The sequence below is a fragment of the Cucurbita moschata genome, unplaced genomic scaffold, assembly GCF_002738365.1.
Source record: "Cucurbita moschata cultivar Rifu unplaced genomic scaffold, Cmos_1.0 Cmo_Scf00054, whole genome shotgun sequence".
Lineage (NCBI taxonomy): Eukaryota > Viridiplantae > Streptophyta > Magnoliopsida > Cucurbitales > Cucurbitaceae > Cucurbita > Cucurbita moschata.
In genome coordinates, this window is record NW_019268570.1 from 1,852,287 (window position 1) to 1,871,389 (window position 19,103).

Below are 19,103 nucleotides of genomic sequence, written 5' to 3' on the forward strand. Positions count from 1 at the left end.
TAAATAAATATATATATATATATATATATATATATATATATTTAATATATTAAATATTTATTTGAACCCTTCAAATTAACATGTTTTTTTCATTTATATTTAACATATCTAATATATTAAATATTAATGAATTTTCTCTATTTATTTAATATATCTAATATATAAATATTAATTTGACATTTGAAATTAAATTTATTTTCTCTTTTATATTTAATATATCTAATATATTAAATATCAATTTGAACCCTTTAAATTTTCTTTCAAATAAATTGAACTTTTAGTGTTATTATAGCTGGTAAGCGAAACTTATAGACCTACCGATTATAAGCTCCAATGATATAAAATTAATTAATTAAACTCTTTAATTAATCAATTTCCATTCAGTAACTATAGGTCACTCCACTATAGACCTAGAGTTCCACTCTTATACACTGTAGGACAAGTTATGTCCATTTATATAACCATTACAAGCAAGTTGATCATTCACGAGTTGTTCAGAATTATAGCTGGGTTAAAAGTCAGTTTTACTCCTACAATTACATCTTTCACCTTAAGTACCACTGATTCTCTAATGAATAGTTGTTTATAATCCAATCATAAACCAAGTCCTTCTCGGGATAATGAGAGGATGGGCCCCATTGTTCAAGTCCCGGAATCAGTACTGAAGAGAACAACTCATCCACTTTCCTGGAAAGGAGGGAATTCTATCTCATGATATTATGTTTCCAACTTCTTATTTGGTCAAGTCCCCAAAATGGTAGACATATTGAATCGGCTAAAAGAGCCATTCTCACCCATGTAAATTAAAGGACAAGCCTTCACATGCAGGAGTTCATAACCCACTCAGCATTAAGATCGAGTCGCATATGATCATCATGTGAAATATTAATCTTCTCAATTAACGGATTTATAAAGAGAGATTAAATTTTTCTTGGTCCAGTCTTAGACAAACTCGTTGCGTAGGATACTCCCACTTACATGTCTCTACATGAATTATTTAGATCAAATCATTTGTAACAATTAAGAAGTGGATCATATTAATAGTGTTACCGGGACAAGGCACCCAACCTTATCCATATACTATAAACTCTTTAGGTTATTACTTAAACACGATTATCTTGTATGTCAAGCACAAGTGCTCCTTACAAGTATTACTTTCCTAAAGTTGAAATAGTTACATAGATGATGCCTAAAGTTCATGGAGTGTTAGGGCTCAAAAATTCCTATAATTTCTCTAGTAGGTCTTATTTCAAGTAAAATTAAGGTTAATATCAAAATCAGAAAAAAAAAAAAAAAAAAAAATCTACTAATGTTGAATGGATTGAAAAATAGACCTCACTTACTGACCATGCGTCCAAAACTACTCCTACTTGCTTTTACATCTTGACACGTGTTTCGATTTAAATTTTATCAGATTTCATCTTTTATTTTATTTTACTCTTCCTTTATTTTCTTTTGATTTTTGAATTTTAAATCAAGATCCGAGATTCAAATTTGGCCGTGACAACCCAAAATTCACATAATTTACAATAATGTAATATAACAAAACGAAAGTATACTTAACCATGAAAAAGTTCAAAATAAGGAACATAAAGTTTTAACACAAAAGACTCGAGTGTATACAAGATGTCTAAAGTTACTAGCTCGTCCATGCCATCATCTCCGTTTTGCAACATCTTGTCTATCTAAAAAGAAAAGTTAAAACAATTTGTATGAGTATATCATTTACTTTGCAAGCAGTTAACTTTATAATTAAGAGTTCCATTAATTATTTTTTTCAATGCTTTAAATTATCTAATTAAAGGCCCATCTAAAGTTTTTGGTCTGGATTGAGTTCTCGGTCTAACCATCCATTTATTTCATAAGCTCAAATCATCTATCGCGGCTCTGGTTCACGTTCTCCGCTCGTATCGCCTTTCGAACTACTATAAGTGAAAGGTGTCCTTCCATAGGGTGTACTTTTCCCGTTCTTAAAGAATCGTTGGGTTTCTTTAGGTGGTGATGCAAGGTTTAGGGTATTTTGACTGATCTTTTTCTGTTTTCTCTATTTAAGCTTATCATGATCTCCAAGCTCATTAAGGCTTAAATTGTAGGTAGTCTTCTACAAAGACATTATGGTCTTTTTTTTTTTTCTCCATTGGTTTTCCTACTAAACCTTATCTCGCGACTATCAAATTTCATACATAATTTCAACATGTCATAATATGCACAACATTAAAATTTCATAAGCAGCAGAATTCATTTAACGGGTTATTTTAACGCTACCTAAATCCCGAGCACTTTGACTAGTTCGGGGTCGTAACTCGCGGTTCTTTGGATTTTTTTTTAATTTTTTAATTTTTTTTTTTTATATATAAGCTTAATTCATACTTGGTTGGTTTATGGTTCATATAAAAATCCAAGCTATTCCTACAAGTAATTTTTTAGAAAAGTCCAAGGTGGCTACTTACGTCTTGTTCGGTGCTCGGGAACATGTTTCTTGAGCTTTCGGTACTCGGTTTCCTCCAAATTTTCTACAGCACTATTCTGGAATCATTGAGAATTTTGTGAGAATCGACCAAGATGTTAGGTAAATTGTCGGTTCTATCTGTATTATTGGTAAGCGCCATAATAAAAAATCAAATTATGATGCTCTCTGCCAAAACAGAGAGACCATTGCCTGACGTCTCTCTCCACCGCTCTCTTACTCAATCAGTATGTGCGCCCAAATGGCCTTTTTTCCCTCTTATCTCTTTCTTGGAAACTTAAAACCTAATCTCTCACATCTCTAGGATACGTCGCAGTTCTGAGAAACACACCTCACAAGTTAAAGACAAAGTAAGCTATTTGTTGGAAACATGCATTTCATGAGGATACTATTTTTGGTCATGCTTACTGGGACCACACCAAAAAAAACGACAACCAAAAACTTAGAAAATGTCTTTCTTAATCATTCCTCTCAAATGACTACCCACCAAACCTAACTTTTTCAACATCTTTAACCACCAACTGAACCTTATCTCCTAAACATTCAAACTCTCATCATTCTATAAAATTGTCTCTAAGAAACGCTAGACCCAAAACTAAAATGGCCACCATTCCTAGAAAGGTGTTGATAACTGGCGTTAGCAAAGGGTTAGGAAGAGCTTTGGCGTTGGAGCTAGCCAATCGTGGGCATACCATTATTGGCTGCTCACGCAACCAAACTCAACTTGATTCCCTTCAACTGGAGCTTGCTAAGCTATCTTCCACAAACCATTTCCTCTTCAACCTTGACGTGGTTTGTAAATACTTCTTTTGTTTTTTAATCTCACGTTTTGGGTTTAAACTTAAATGTGGATTTTGCAGAGATCCAACACCAAAGTCGAAGAGTTTGCAAGAGCTTTGGTAGAAAATGAATTTGTTCCAAATATCATTGGTATTTCGCTTTTTTTTATTTTTTTATTTTATTTGAGATATAATATTTGAAGAATATATTGTTTATGGAATATATCTTAGATATTATCTCTTAATATTATTTCCTTTATGATTTGATTTATAATATATTTTATTTTATTATCAATATTTAATTAGTTTATATTTTTTTTATCGGTAGGTATTAGTTGATAGCTTGTATTCTATTTAAAGATTATGAATATCAACGAGAATAAACACCTTTCCAATTCTATTTCTATTTCTCATTCTTAACATAATAATAATAATAAATAAATAGCTAAAGGATTTGTGAATATGATTGACAGTGAATAATTCAGCTTTGATTAATAAAAATGGTAAAATGTGGGAGGTGGATGCACAAGAATTTGAAAATGTGATTGATACCAACGTGAAAGGAATAGCCAATGTTATGCGTCATTTCATTCCTCTTATGATTTCTAGCAACCAAGGGATTATCATCAACATGTCTTCAATTTTGGGGAGAACTGCACAACAACAGGTATTTATTAGTGAAACTAAACTAGGAAGAGTTATTTAAGTTTGTTAACTAATAATCCTTGTATTTTGCAGTGTGCACCATATTGTGCATCAAAATGGGCGGTTGAAGGACTAAGCAAAGCTACAGCAAAAGATGTCCCGGAGGGAATGGCAATTGTGAGCTTAGATCCGGGCATCATATATACCGACATGCTTGTCTCTTTACTCGGTGATATTGCTCCTCAATATCAATCGCCTCAACAATGGTAAGCAACCTAATATTTCAGTTTAACACAATTGGTAAGCAAGTTCAAGGTTGTTCTAAGACTTCCACGCATTTACATATTTGATTTTATTGTTATTGAAGGGCTTCCAAAGCAGCCACCATGATTCTTAATCTTACTCCACTAGACAATGGAGCATCTCTCACCGTTGAAGATCCAGGCACTTTGACCAATTCTGAGTAATTTTCTCTTTATTCGTATATTTCGTATTGTAGAATTTTAAGCAATAAGGCCATTACCTATGCAACAATAGTCTCATTTCTATTTCCATATATCATAAACATATTATATACATACATATTTATATATGTGTTTATATATATATATATATACATATAAACGTATTTATATATGGATACACGTGGATCTATATATGTTCAAGAAAAGGAAAAAAGGTTTGCAATATTCAGTTAATCGAAAAATGAAAGAAATAAACGTTATAAATGAAAATTACTATCATATTCTGATTTTCACGAGTTTCTACTTATTGAAAATTTGACATATTGAGTTAAAAGAAAGGTAAATTTTTTTTGCTTTTAAAAAAAACATAAATACATTTTATTTACAAATCTAAGTTAAATTTTGAATACTTGCTCGGTAAATACGATAATTTGAAATATTAAAGTAGTCAAAACACAATATGGCTCTATATGACACCTACTCCTAATCTGTGTCTTGCCTCAACCAACTCCTTCTTGTCATTTGAAAACATGAGAAAAAGGAAATGAGGATAAAGACTTTTTAATTAACCTATTTGTAGGGTCTTAATTATATCTTTGGTATGTTAGGGTACCATACTCTTTTTTAAATTGTTCTTCTTCTTGTTCTAACTTATGTCCTTAGGTTATGATCTTGGACTCTGATTTCTTATCATGATCTAGCCCAAAAACCTTTGTTCTAGGTTCTGAGATCTTAACCTTAGTTCTGATCTAAGGATTCTAGTTCTACGGTTATGGGTCCTTAGTCTTAAGAACTTGAATCTTGATTCATGTTCTAGTCCTCATCCTTAGTTCTTAGTTCTTGTCTTTGTCCTTAGTTTTGTTATAGGTTCTTGTTTTTAGTTCTTGTTCTTGCTTCTCGTTGTATTCCCTAAGACACTCCCATACGATTTATGGTACGAGACATAAACTTGACAACCTGTGTGCAAGGCTTCATAAATTTCAAGCTATAGTCTAAACCTACGTCCAAGACTTCACACGTTCCTAGTGATGTAGTCTAAACCTATATTCAGGGCTTCGTGTGTTCCTTGTTATATAATCTGAAGCCTATACCCAAGGTTTCTTATGTTCAAAATGGTGTCTGAGAATATTTGAAAAAACCACCGCACCTAAATGGTGGTGAAGGTTCTCCATTTATAATAATTTACCAAATCAAATAAACTACAAAGAAAATGGGAAGAGCAATAAATGGATACAAGATATTCGCCTGTAATAAATGGTCATACCTATGGTCAACAATAATGGAAGACTAAATATTCTCAATCATACAAGACATTTGCCTATAATAAAAGTTCAAATATGATACATATGGTAAATCATAATTCAAGGTTAAATATCCTCAAGACTCCCTATTGTTTTGACCGAGGAGGAAATCGTTGACGAGGAAAAAACCGAAGGAAAAATCTTGAAAGAAGAAAATAAGATAAAAACAAAAGAGAAAGATAGTATTGTGTGCGAAATTTGGAGATGTCAGCAACTTGGAGATGGGAAGGTATATATTGTATGCGAAATTTGCCATCAACAACAAGTTTCTAAAGGAAATGATAATCTAATTCAACATGTTTGGCTTGCATGTGAGAAGAGCTAAGAAAAAATATAGCTTTTTTATTGTCACATAAGAGTAAGGGCTACTGTGGAATAAGATTGAGGTCATGCATAGGTCAAAGTAGTTGAGTAGCAGTCATGGCAAGATCACGATACTCAGATTCACAGAGCAAGATCACGATACTCAGATTCACAGCTGGAGCGTGAGACAGTAGGTTGCTTCTTGGCACTTCAAGAAATGAGATTGTTACCAAGATAAATGAAATAATTGGATGTACAATGACAAGTCTCGAGACAGCCAGCCCAGTCAGCATCTGAATAAACCACTCGCTTACTAAAAATAGTGGATGGACGAAAGGGAATGCCAAAATGAAGTGTTTCCTTAATATAGCAAAAAATACGTTTGACAAAGAAAGTGATTTGCAGTAGAGACATGCAAAAATTGAGTGAAGGGCATAGGCAATATCTGGGCGTGTAATGGTCAAGTACTGAAAAGCCCCAACAAGAGATCGATAGAGAGTAGGTTCAGAGAAAGAAGATTCATTAGCAGTCTGGTGTTGAGAAACAACCATGGGGTGTGGACTTATTTGCTATCGAGCAACTAAGCAGGAGTATGAATATCTGGAGCATATTTTAACTGATTAATAAAGAGACCATAAGAAGTAGGTGAAGCTTCAAGACCAAGAAAGTAATTGAGAAAACCCAAATCCTTAGTAGGAAACTTAGAATGAAGCTTGTGAGGAAGACGGTTAAGAAGAGATGGGTTGTTGCCAGTAACAATAATATCATCAACATAAAGAACCAAATAGATAAGATTAGATTGTTGATGAAAGACAAAAAGGGATGTGCCAGCACGACTGTAAGAAAAACTAAATGTAAGAAGAAATGAGTTGAAACGCTGAAACCAGGCGCGAGGAGCTTGCTTTAAGCCATAAAGGGCTTCTTTAATAGACAGACATGAGAGAGAAATCGAGGATCAATATACCCAGGAGGTTTTTCCATATGAACATGTTCAATAAGTGTGTCATTGAAGAAAACATTCCTGACATCAAGTTGTCGAAAAGACCATTTATTGGTGACAGTAAGAGAAAGCACAACATTGACAATAGTAGCTTTGACAACCGAATTGAAAGCCTTAGTGTAGTCGAGATAAGAAACCTAAATATACCCTTTGGCAACAAGATAAGCCTTGAAACGCTCGAAGAATCCATCAGGTAAATACTAATGAGAACACCCATTTATAGCCCACAATGTTGGTATTAGTAGGGAGAGGAACCAAAATCCAGTATCATTATGTTGTGAAGCTCAAATTTTCTCAAATTTTCTCATCCATGTCAACAAGAAGTGATAACTCTACAAAACTAGAGTTATATCAAGTCCTTTTTTAGTTAATTGTGCACTCATACAAACCATTTTTTTCATTAATTTCTCCATTTATTCTAATTAGTAAGCATGAAATAGTTCATTGTGGTTCAACATGAAAAATATATCAATTTGCATGAATGGAGCCTAATTGTATATTTAATTGAGTAATTTGGCAAAATTCTAGAACATTTATGCTGAACCATGATGTTGTAACAAATGTGGAAACAACCCTGCTAGCAAATCTAGAAACAAATTGCTAACCTGATGTTGAAGCAATTTGGAAAGCAAACTTTTGGGGATGACATGAAAATTTTAATCCACATTAGGCATCTATATTGGTCATTGACTACTCAATTAGAAACATCCTAGGTGGAATATATTATTCTTTCTCAACCCTAAATGGGAAGACATAAGCAATATAAATGGAATATATTATCCTTTCTCAGCCCTAAATGGGAAGACCTAAGCCATATAAAAAGAAAATGATAACCAGAGGAGAAAATTTCATGAAGAAATTCCTTTAGCTTCATGATAACAAGAGGAGAAAATTTCATGAAGAAGCTGAGAGATGAGGAGCTCCTTTTAGGTATCATTTTTCTTTACACGGAGTTGGTTACTGTCTATTTTTTTCTTTTCTAGAATATGTGGTTCTCCTTCTCTTTTTAGGTATCATTTTCCTTTTAAATTGTTTGTGTCTTACATCTAGGACTGAGAAAGGATAAAATATTTCACCAGGATGTTTCTAATTGGGTAGTCAATGACTAATGTAGATTGCTAACATGGATTAAAATTTTCATGTCATCTTCGAAATGTTTGCTTTTGAAATTGCTTCATCATCAGGTTCACTAAGTTGTTTCTAGATTTGCCAGCAGAGTTGTTTCCAAATTTGCTACAACATCATGGTTCAACATAAATATTTTGGAATTTTACCAAATAATTCAATTAAATCTACCATTAGACTCAATTTATACAAATTGATATTATTTTCATATTGAACCACAATGGTCATTTAGGTTGGTTATGTTAACAGCCCATTATGGTGTGACCACGGTTTAACTCCAAGGCTAGGGCTCTCCCTAAACCTTTGCTCACGCCAGTTATCAACACAATCCTTGAAGCGTTTGTGGGTATTCACGAGGATTCGCTCAAGGTCGAGGCCATGAGGGTTGCTTGAGACTATTCCAAAAAGATATATGAAGCTCTAAATATGGTTAGGTGAATACGTCTATTTTATAAGGATCCTTCAAGAATTATCTAAAGATTTGTGGTTTTAAATAAAGTGGAAGGAGGACACGTAACTTGCAGTTGATTACTCAATTGAAAATGACCCCACATGCCTTCTTACTCTTATATCAAGACAACTTGGGATGTAGTTCGTGTAACAGTCTCGAACAATCCAAATTTACCGTTATAAGATTTGTCCTCTTTGAACTTTATCTTTCGAACTTTCTTTCGAAGTTTTTAAAACGCTTTTGCTAGGTAGAGGATTTCACACTCTTATCAAGAATGTTTTGTTCCCCTCTTCAACCGCTGTAGAATCTCACAATCCATCCCTCTTCGAGGCCCAACGTCTTTACTGGCACGCGTTTCTCTCTCCAATCAATGTGTGATTTTACAATTCACCTCTCTTCAAGGCTCAGTGTTCTGCCTGACACACTATTCGGTGTCCACCTCCTTTCGGGTCTCGGCGTTCTCATTGACACAACGTCCAGTGTAAGGACCATGATTGGAAATTGTTTGATTGTCTTTCTCCGAAGAAGAGGCAAAACATGTATATATTTGGTTCTTAAACTTAGTATTTAATACACTCCTAAACTTTCATTTTTATATCTATTAATTTCTTGAAATTAATTTATATATTAGATATAAATTTAATTTAATTTAATTTAATTAATTAATTAATATTAATAATATTATCATTATTATTTGTCTTGTCGTCGTCTAATAAGACCCTGATCTTTAAATTTTGATTTAGTAAATTTGTAAACTTTAACTCAATAAAAAATTAAAAAAACTAAATTTGATGGAGGAGGTAACTTAAAAAAAAATAATAATAATAATAATAAATGAGATGAGTGGATATGCATGTTGGACTATAAATCAAGGAATAAGACACATTTGTTTGCATATGGAATATTTGTAAAACCATATAACAAACGTTTGAATATCAATCTCTTCCATTTTCTCGAAACATTTGTCAGTACGCAGAATTTGGAAACAATGAAAATGACATGACATAATAAGCATGAACTCTTGAAGATCATTACTTTCACTCTCTCTATTGTCTCGTTTCCTCTTATCCAATATAATTCATCAAATTAGAATCGAACATTCGATCCCTTCGAAATAAAATACATATTTCTAAACAAGTTAAGCTATACTCATATTGGCATCATATTCAATATTTTAAAATGCTTATATCGCCTAATTTAAATAGTTTATGAAAGATTAAGTTTAACCTATTACTGACAAAACTTCGACACTTAAATTTTCAAAGCAAATAAGAAAACAAGGCTCCGCTGGGATACAGTGTGGACCCATATTTCTACCGAAGATATAATAGCAGGAAAATTGGCCTACTTGAATGTCGTCTAAATCTACAAAAGAAGACCCTTTGGACTCATTGGTGAACAAAGGTATGTCGGCCATCGTCGAAAGGGTCAAAAAGGTTAAAGAGAGAAAACGTTGAAGAAAGGATCCATGGGTCTTCCCTCGGTTCGGATATGGTGTGGACCCATTATTCAATCTCAGCTCATTCGCTCCAAGCAGTCATCATCTCCTACACAGCCCAATACAAAGACACAAATTCACACAGATTATGTTCACACGAAGTTAAGTAATAAAAACATGAGTTACCATTATAATATTGTATGATTGAAAACTGACACATATGAAATGATTCAAAGTATTTTAATTCAATATTATGCATCAATACTACTGGTCTTGGAACTGATTTGAATTGCTGCTTTTGAGAGATTTCTTCTCCTTTTATAGGTTCAGTTTTTGTCATTCATCTTCAAACCACCGGAGATAGGGATAAAACTAACTCCAAGTTTGTTTCTCACATGCGGAAGCATGTTGTGTAATTGCTTTGTAAAAGTATTAGCAACTTGATCGTCTAATGACACATACCTAGAAATTAGAGAGCCAAGGGCTACGTTTTCTCTAATATAATTATAATCTATCTCTCTATATGAAAAACATAATCAATAGAGTTAAAGAAAATTTAATAGTTAAATAATTTGAGTCCAAGATAGAATTCTATCTTATATATTCTTCTATTTTGTTTCTAAGATAGAGGTTTACATATTCTCCAACTTAGATTTTTAATGGATTATCTTGTTTGTAATTAATTGAAATCATCTATGAATAAACCTAGACGCCTTGGCCGTGGAGTTTCTCCATTCTAGTGTCTCTATGTATAATTTTCCTTACATCTTTTTTCTTTTGTTCTTCATATTCTTCATCTAGATCGAAAGTGTAAGTTGTGTTATCCTAATAACTGGTACCAGAGCTAGGAGAGATTCACCACAATTTGTGAAGATAAGAAAAAAAAAGAGGTATGTCACGGCTCAAACTTTACAACGAGCCGTGACCAAAAACGATCGTGTGGGTGCAGTGTGTATGTAAGAAAACCTCGAAAAGACATCAATACGAAAATCATATATTTCATATGAAGAAAATTTCAATACAATGTATCAAATGTTAACCAGTTTTGACAATGAAAGACATGAAAGTTTGTGAAAAAAAAGAAGATAAGATAGATGCCTTAGGACACACTTTCCTATGTGACCATCCATGTATCCTAAACACGCACTCTCCACGACTCGTAGCATCACAAACCTAAAAAGGAAAATGTAGCAAGGGATGAGTATAAAAGTTATATTCAGTAAGCCACCTACTTGTAGGCTCTCTTTGAATTCTAGGCATAACAGATTCTCACGACTTCTCATTGGCTCTAGAACGTCTGGTTCTAGTCTTATCCCCTTGGGGTTATTCTGGTCTTCATTCTTATATTCTAAACACTGAAAGGTCCTTATATCGTGCTGTGAATGACTGACAACTCTCTTTGAGGCGCTACCTCATGCATGTTCCTTATAAGACTATATGGTGTCTTACATAAGGGGTTAGTTGGCACTTCCCACGTCCATAAAGTCACCCTCGTTTGGGGGCGCGACCCCTCCCTCGTCCCACCCAGCTGATGGGCTGTACAACGTGGTCTCATGCTACCTCTACGAAAACGGCTTAACATCTATTGGATTTGATCAGAAATCCCTGGTCTACCACGAAACTAGGCCCATACTTCCCTTCTATTCCTTCTACTCTCATTATAGGTAAGGAAGGAGGCAATGGGGCACCCGTTGACACCGATCACACCACTCATAGCCTATAGGAAACTGATAAGAACCCTTGAATCAAAGAATTAACCTCTCCTATAAAATTCAGATCAACTAAGAGATAAGATTAGAATTAGATTATTTCTCAATATCAAAGATCTAGAAGTATTTGGAACCTTGTTCTAATTTGAGTCACTCCACAATTGAACTTGATCAAGGTTTAATTGTCAAATGCAATCTCCTACAAGAATTTCATGAAACTTATAAGTGACAAAAATGATGCCCAAATTTCCAAAAGTAAAGTCTCGAGAACTAAATTTCATTTATAAAAAATATGTTTTTTACATAGTAATTTATGAGTATTTATAGTTTCTCACAAAAAAAAAAAAAAACTTTTAACTCTTTAAATGTCCACTAAAAAAAGTTAGTAGTCATTATTTACTCCCACTATCCTTTAAATCTCCATAAAAAGAAGTTATAGTCACTTTGACAAGTAACTTCCCACCGTTTTGCCCACGGCAAGAAATTATGAAATGAACATAATAAATAAAAATTTCTAACAAATTATCAATCGAGTGTTATTTATAGTAACTTCATCCGCTACTTCAACCGTTCAAATATTCACTTTCGAAGCTCCAAATTGTCATTCCTCAATCGAATCAGCTTTTCACCCATGAAATAATGGTTGAACCAAGCCTATCCTGATGGTGTTAATATAACACATGCGGAAGCAATTTGGATCTTATGCACTTTTAGAACATCAATTATAGTAAATAACTAGCATGTTCATAAGTATTAAAACGTAATTAGTTTGAATACTAACCTTTTGTAGTTCACATTCCTTTTTCCTCACGAACCGGTTTCGAACCACCACTAGTGTCTTCTCCACTATCCTCCGGCCTTAGAACGAGATTATGGAATCCGGTGAGTGACTAAACTTGGGAGGGATTTTGTATATATGAAGAGAGTGTTTGTGAGAGGTTTTTCTCAAGGTTTTTCCCCAAGAAGACCTTCCATGTACCATGATCACTCTATTTATAGAGTTATGTTTGCATGTTTATGCAAATTTGAGATCACCAAATTTTGACACTCAAAATTCCACTCAAATGTTTGGGATTATGTGGCAAGCATGCAAGCTTGAGTTCACCAAATTTTGACACTCAAAATTCCACTAAAATTTGTGGGATTTATTTGGCAAGCATGCAAGTTTGGTTAAACCAAATTTTGACACTTCAAAATTCCACTAACATGGATTTTTCCATGAAATGAAGTCAACATTTTGACTTTCTTCATTTTAATTCTAACAATTAATTTCAAATTAAAGTAATATTAAATGATTAATTAAACTATTTAATTAATATTTAATATTAATTCAAATGTCAATCCTAATCAATTCCGACACATATTTGATTAAGATATTTAAATCTTATTTAAATATCTTAGATTCTCTCTTTTTGTTTAATTCGTAAATAAAACAAAAATGCTGTTAAATATATTGTATATATGTAGTGCATATTCCCTAATTTGAATTCGAACACTTTGAACTCACTTGTCATACTGTTCTATGGTTTAGTCCGATATGAGCTAGCAGAGAGACCTAATGGACATATAGATCATGGGCTCCAACGATCCAAGATTAACCGGTTAAACTCATTAACCTTGTCAACCAACATTCGTTAACTACAAGGACACTCCACTATAGCCTAGTTGTTGCACTCCCCTCACTATAGATATATTTCTGTCCATTTGATATAACCATGATTAGTAAGTCGATCCTTCACAGGTTGTTCGTAACTAGAGCTGGGTCAATTTACCGTTTTATCCCTGAAGTTACTTCTTGTTCCTTATCTCCCACTGATTCTCTTATGAACAATTGGTTTGTGGTTCAACCAGTAAACCAAATTCCTCTCAGGCCAATGAGAGGGTGGGGCCCCTTGTTCAAGACCTGAAGTCAGTGCTTAAGAGAACTACCTCTCTTCTATCCCTAAAAGTGGGTAGGAGCGAATTCCATCTTGCACCCCACGTCCCTAGATATTCACCCAGTTTTACCCCTAAAATGGGAGGCCTGAGTCAGCAAACTCGAGCCACTCTCACCCATGCAAATCTAAGGATAATTCCGAATAAACAGGAGTTCATGGTTAGCTCAGGATTAAGATCGAGTTACCTAGGTCATCGAATGAAAAGAAAATCAGTCTCAACAATAAACAACATTATAAAGTGAGAGTGGTTTTCTTCATGGTCCGATCTTATACAATACTCCTTGCATAGGACGCCCCCACTCACATGTTTCCACATGTACAATTTAGTGATCACATTGTTTATATCATATACAAAAGTGGGCCGCATCCATAGTGTCCTCAGAATAAGGTACTTAGCCTTATCCTTATACTATAGATCATTTTGACTATATAATTGAACTTGATCCACTCTTATGTCTCTACATATAGTTCAAGTAATCATACTATAGCCAGAGTGTTCTTAGTTTATTGGATTTAAATTAATGATCGTAAAGTTCACTTTATTCAATAACAATCTTTACTGAATAAATAACAATAATAACTTTATTGAAAATAGAATATGTTTTTGTTTACAAACTATGAGTTTTAGGACATAAAACCCAACATATCCAATTTTATAGATGAATAATGAATGCTTGTTGAATCTTCTTTGCCTTGGGTCGTGTAATAAGTCCATTTGGAACATTTGGAACACCGTGATCCTTATCATATTCACCTTCTTCCAAAGGATTCGTTCTCGAATTAGAAAAATCATCACCTACATCAAAAGAACTCAAGTCAGCAACATTGAAAGTATAATATACTGAAATTTTTTCCGAAAGATCAATTTTATAGGCATTGTTATTAATTCTTTCAAGAACTTGATAAGGGTCATCCCCTCTTGGACATAAATATGTCTTCCTTTGAGATGGGAATCACTCCTCGCAAAAATGTATCCAAACCCTGTCACCGGGTTGAAAAATGATTTCCTTTTATTCTTAAATAATTCTTGAAACAACTTTGAAATCATGTTTCTCAATTCTCTCCTTCACTTCTTTCTGCAATGTTTTGATCAAATTTGTCTATTTGTGGCTGCTTCACTTACAAAAATAGTAGAAGAAATAAAAAAGCAAATTAAGAGGAATAAGTGGATTAAATCCATAAACAACTTCTAAACGAGAACAATGAGTGGTACTACTAATGTTCTATTCACCACCTCAGTATGCCCATCAGTGTGAAGATGACATGTAGTTGAAAACAACAATTAGGTACCCAACTTACCCCCACAATACTTTTCTAAAGTGACTTAAAAATTTAAGTCCTATCACTAACATTAATTTTGGGGATTCCATGTAATCTTACTACTTTCTAAAGAATAAGACAGTAAAATACTTTGCATCATTCGTCTTGTTGCATGCAATAAAATAAGCCATTTTACTAAATCTATTAATCACAACAAGAATACAATCTTTACCTTTTTTTGTGTGCGACAAACAAAGAACAAAATTTATAGAAATATTAGTCAAAGGTTCATTAGGTACATTCGAAGGAGTATACAATCCATTTGGTTGTGATCTAGATTTACCTTCTTTATATTTAAAACATTGGCTACAAAAGTTATGAATATCGTGCTTCATCTTCGATCAAAAGAAGTGTTCATGTTACATATTATAAGTTTTATTAATCCCAAAGTGTCCCATTAAGTGACACCATGTGCTTCTTTTATAAGAATCTCTTATAGAGCATTTAGGAATACAAAGCTTGCTTTTATTAAATAGAAGTTCACAAAACACATAATAATCATCTACAACATTTTTTTTTTTTAAGACAACAGGCGTAAATAGTTCCAAAGTCTTAGCCATCTATATAGTTCTTTAATTCAAATCCACACAATTTTGCACTAAGAGAATTAAAGAAGTTGTCTGTAAGCAAGTTTGCCTCTTGGTCATCCATATTCTTCCTTAAAAGACGTTCTCTTTAATAAAATGGTAATGTATCTCCACATACTTTATTCTAGCAACAAATCTCAAGTTTTCTACTAGGCAAACCGCAAATTGGTTGTGGCAATGAAGTGGTTTTGGATAGTCAATTTTATGGGGCAAATTCTCCATTAGGTTATACAACCATGTACTTTCTTGAGTTGCTCTATACTTTGCTTCTGTAGTTGATAATGGTACAATTTTTGTCTTTCGCTTCACCGGAAAATTGTTCTCAAACCAAGCTTGAACACATATCCAGTGATTGATCTTTGGGTATCGTGGTCTCCTGCATAGTCAACATCACAATATCTAGCTAGCTTGCAATCCTCACTTCTTTTGTACAAAAGACCATGGTCGATTGTACTTTTGACGTATCGCAAGATCTGTCGAGCCGCATCCAAATGAGGGTTCTTCGAAATTTTCATATACTGACTAATGCTACAACTTCATTTAAAATCCATTTGGTTGGTTCATTTAGATTTTTCGGTCCAACTCTCCATGCAATAAAAAAATTTTCACATCCATTTGCCATAATTTCCAATCTTTACTTACTGCAAGTACTGAAGGAATCTGTACGATAGTGGTCTTCACCACTAGACTAAATGTTTCATCATAGTCTAGTCCATATTGTTGAGAGAACCTTGAAGCTACAATCCAAGCCTTGTATCTTACCGTTGATCCATCCAGGGTACACTTTATTTTGTTAATCCAATTACAAAAGATGGATTTAACATCTCCTGATATTAGCACTAGTTCCCAAGTGTTATTTTGCTCCAAGACTATAATTTCTTCCTCCATTGCCTACTGTCAAGCTGTATGGTACAATGTTTCTTCATATGTCTCTACCTCTTTAACTTCATCTTCTATAATAGTTGTATTGGTATACTTTGGATTTGGATTTTGGATTTTTTCTGATCATCCAAGTTGTTGAGGTGCCATTTGCTTTTTACTATGTTCACTTGGTTGAGTCACTTCTTGCTCACCAACATCAGTGTCACTTGGATCTTAAGGTACATCAACACTTAAGTAAATGTGTACCGTTTTTCTCTCCTGTCTTCTGTAGAAGAATTTCTTTAATGTTGTCCAAGCCTCGTAATACTTTTTTCTTTGAGGGTCACGCTGCTTTATTACGTCACTCTAATCGTCAGCCATGTGGTTTGAGCATCCTGAATTAATGATCTAGTTATCCTCGTAATTGATATATTCTCCCATCATCGCCATGAGCGCTAGCTACTCTTCTTCTATGGGACATAGTACCTCTGCACGAGGATGCCACATTGCTTTCGATAAACTTTCTCCTGAACCAACAATTCCTAAACATGTGGCCCTTTTTCCTGCAATTGTAGCAACTTCCTTCAAATATCTTCCCTTAAGAGTTCTTGTGGCCGTTCTTCTGAACTCTCCCTAGTTGTGCAGGTCTTTGGTGGCTTCTTCCTCTGTCACCATTTTTGTATCTATGTTTGGTAGACGGCTTATTGTTTCTCCGACTTTCACTTGTGTAGAGTACTTCTTCTCCACCTTTAATGTGGATGTCTCCCAGTTGTTTAGTCGTGGCTTCTTAACAGGCTAAAAAAATTTTAAACTCTACAAGTGATGATTGAGCAGGCCATCCTTGTACAGCAATAACAAAGCTTCTATAATCTTGTCCCAATCCGTGGATAATAATCCTCTTCATTCGAGCTTCTCCAATGGAAAACTTCGGGTCTAGTTTTGTAATCTCTCAGTAGATCGACTTGACTCTGTGGAAGTACTGAGCAATTGTCATGTCACGTTGTGAAATTGATAACAACTAGTCCTCTAAATGTTGTAGCCTCATATTGTTTTTTTTTTGTTTTTTTTATAACAACATCACAAACGTGTCCCATGCTTCTTTCGATATCTTGTCATCCCAAATGTACTCTAACATCTCTTCTTCAATTGTGGTCTTCAAGGGAAACATTGTTTTGCTTGCTTTGATTCTTCATTTGCGCAAGGAACCATTAGGGTCCTCTTATGGCTTTGTAGTTTGACTCCCGCGAACGACCTCCCAAAGGTCATATCCTTGTAATAGGACATCATGCATATTACTCACGTGTTGTAGTTGTTATTGTTGAGTTTCTTGATTCCTCCAACGATTTGGAAATCACCTATCGTGTTGGTTATAACTCAATAATACCAAACGATCTCTTTCGATACAAAACTTGCAGAGTCACGGACTACTTATGACACAAAAGAAACTCATTCACTAATAGTCTCAAGAAATTATTTCTGTTATGGAAAATGAGACAGAGCTACAACCACAGAGCATATTAAAGATTCCAAGAGATAAACAACCTACACCAACCTAGCTCTGAAATCAAATTATTTAATACAACTCTATTCCTCACATATCTAAGTCTATTCCTAAAATATCTAAACATTTTTCCTAAAATATCTAAGCATCTTTATTCTCAAGACATCTAAACCATTTTCCTAACCTATCTAGATTTCTTTATTCCTAAAATATCTAAAACATTTTACTATAATATATTTACAATGGGCTCGTACAATTGAGCTTGACTCTATTGCGCAGGTGCATACACTCCCGTATAATCAATTCCATGATCTTGTGTGTAACCTTTTACAACCAATCTTGCTTTGTATTTATCAATTTCTCCAGACTCATTTAGCTTGGTCTTATAAATCCATTTCGCTCCTATTTTCTTTGCTCCAATTGATAGAACCACCAAGTTCTATGTTTATTTTTTTCAATCGATTTGATTTCTTCATTCATAATCAATCTCCATTTTGGACTTTTGGCAACTTCCTCAAAAGTCACAGGATCTAAAATCATCAAGAATACCATATTTTTTTCATCCTCTTCAGATAAACCTTCACTGGAATTATAATCTGCTAACCATATGGGTGGATGTTGATTTCTCCCCTCCCTTGTCAAATCTGGTGCAACAGCTACTGGAAAATTGTTTTCAGCAACTAGTTCAATTTTTTTAGCAACCGGTTTAGTCATTACTTTCGTGATTTCCCCTTTTTTTTGTTTTCAACAATTGGTTCAATTGTTTCAGCAACCAGTTTAGTCGTTTCCTCTGTGACTTCTCCTTCTTCGGCTGTGTTCTCATCAATTTTAATATTTTCCCCAGTCCAATTTTGTTTCACCTTAAAAAAAATTCCAATCTCATTCACGATCTTTCTCGAAAGCTACATTACGACTTATGATAATTTTATTTGTAGTTGGATCAAACATTCTATAGCCTTTGGATTCGTTGCTGACTCCAAATAAAATACATGTTACACTTTTATCTTCAAGTTTGCTTCTCTTGGCATTTGGAATATGGACATGTCCCACACATTCAAAAACTCTGAAATAATCTACTGATGGTTTCACTCCGCTCCAAGCCTCTTCTGGTGTTGTGTCTTTTCCTGCAAGAGTGGATGATCAATTCAAAATGTGAATCGTCCACCTGACTGCTTCAGGCTAGAAACTTTTAGGCACTTTCTTCTCTGTCAGCAT

General features: G+C 34.0%; 1 protein-coding gene across 1 annotated transcript; it reads left to right on the forward strand.

The window, feature by feature from the left end:
• Window positions 1-2,982: 2,982 nt before the first annotated feature.
• Window positions 2,983-4,476, forward strand: LOC111436427 (NADPH-dependent pterin aldehyde reductase-like). The gene is made up of 5 exons (XM_023074196.1): window positions 2,983-3,259; window positions 3,328-3,397; window positions 3,720-3,913; window positions 3,985-4,157; window positions 4,259-4,476. Exons 1-5 carry the CDS (start codon window positions 3,068-3,070, stop codon window positions 4,356-4,358), a joined length of 729 nt encoding a protein of 242 aa, XP_022929964.1. The 5' UTR covers window positions 2,983-3,067; the 3' UTR covers window positions 4,359-4,476.
• The last annotated feature ends 14,627 nt before the right edge of the window (window positions 4,477-19,103 follow it).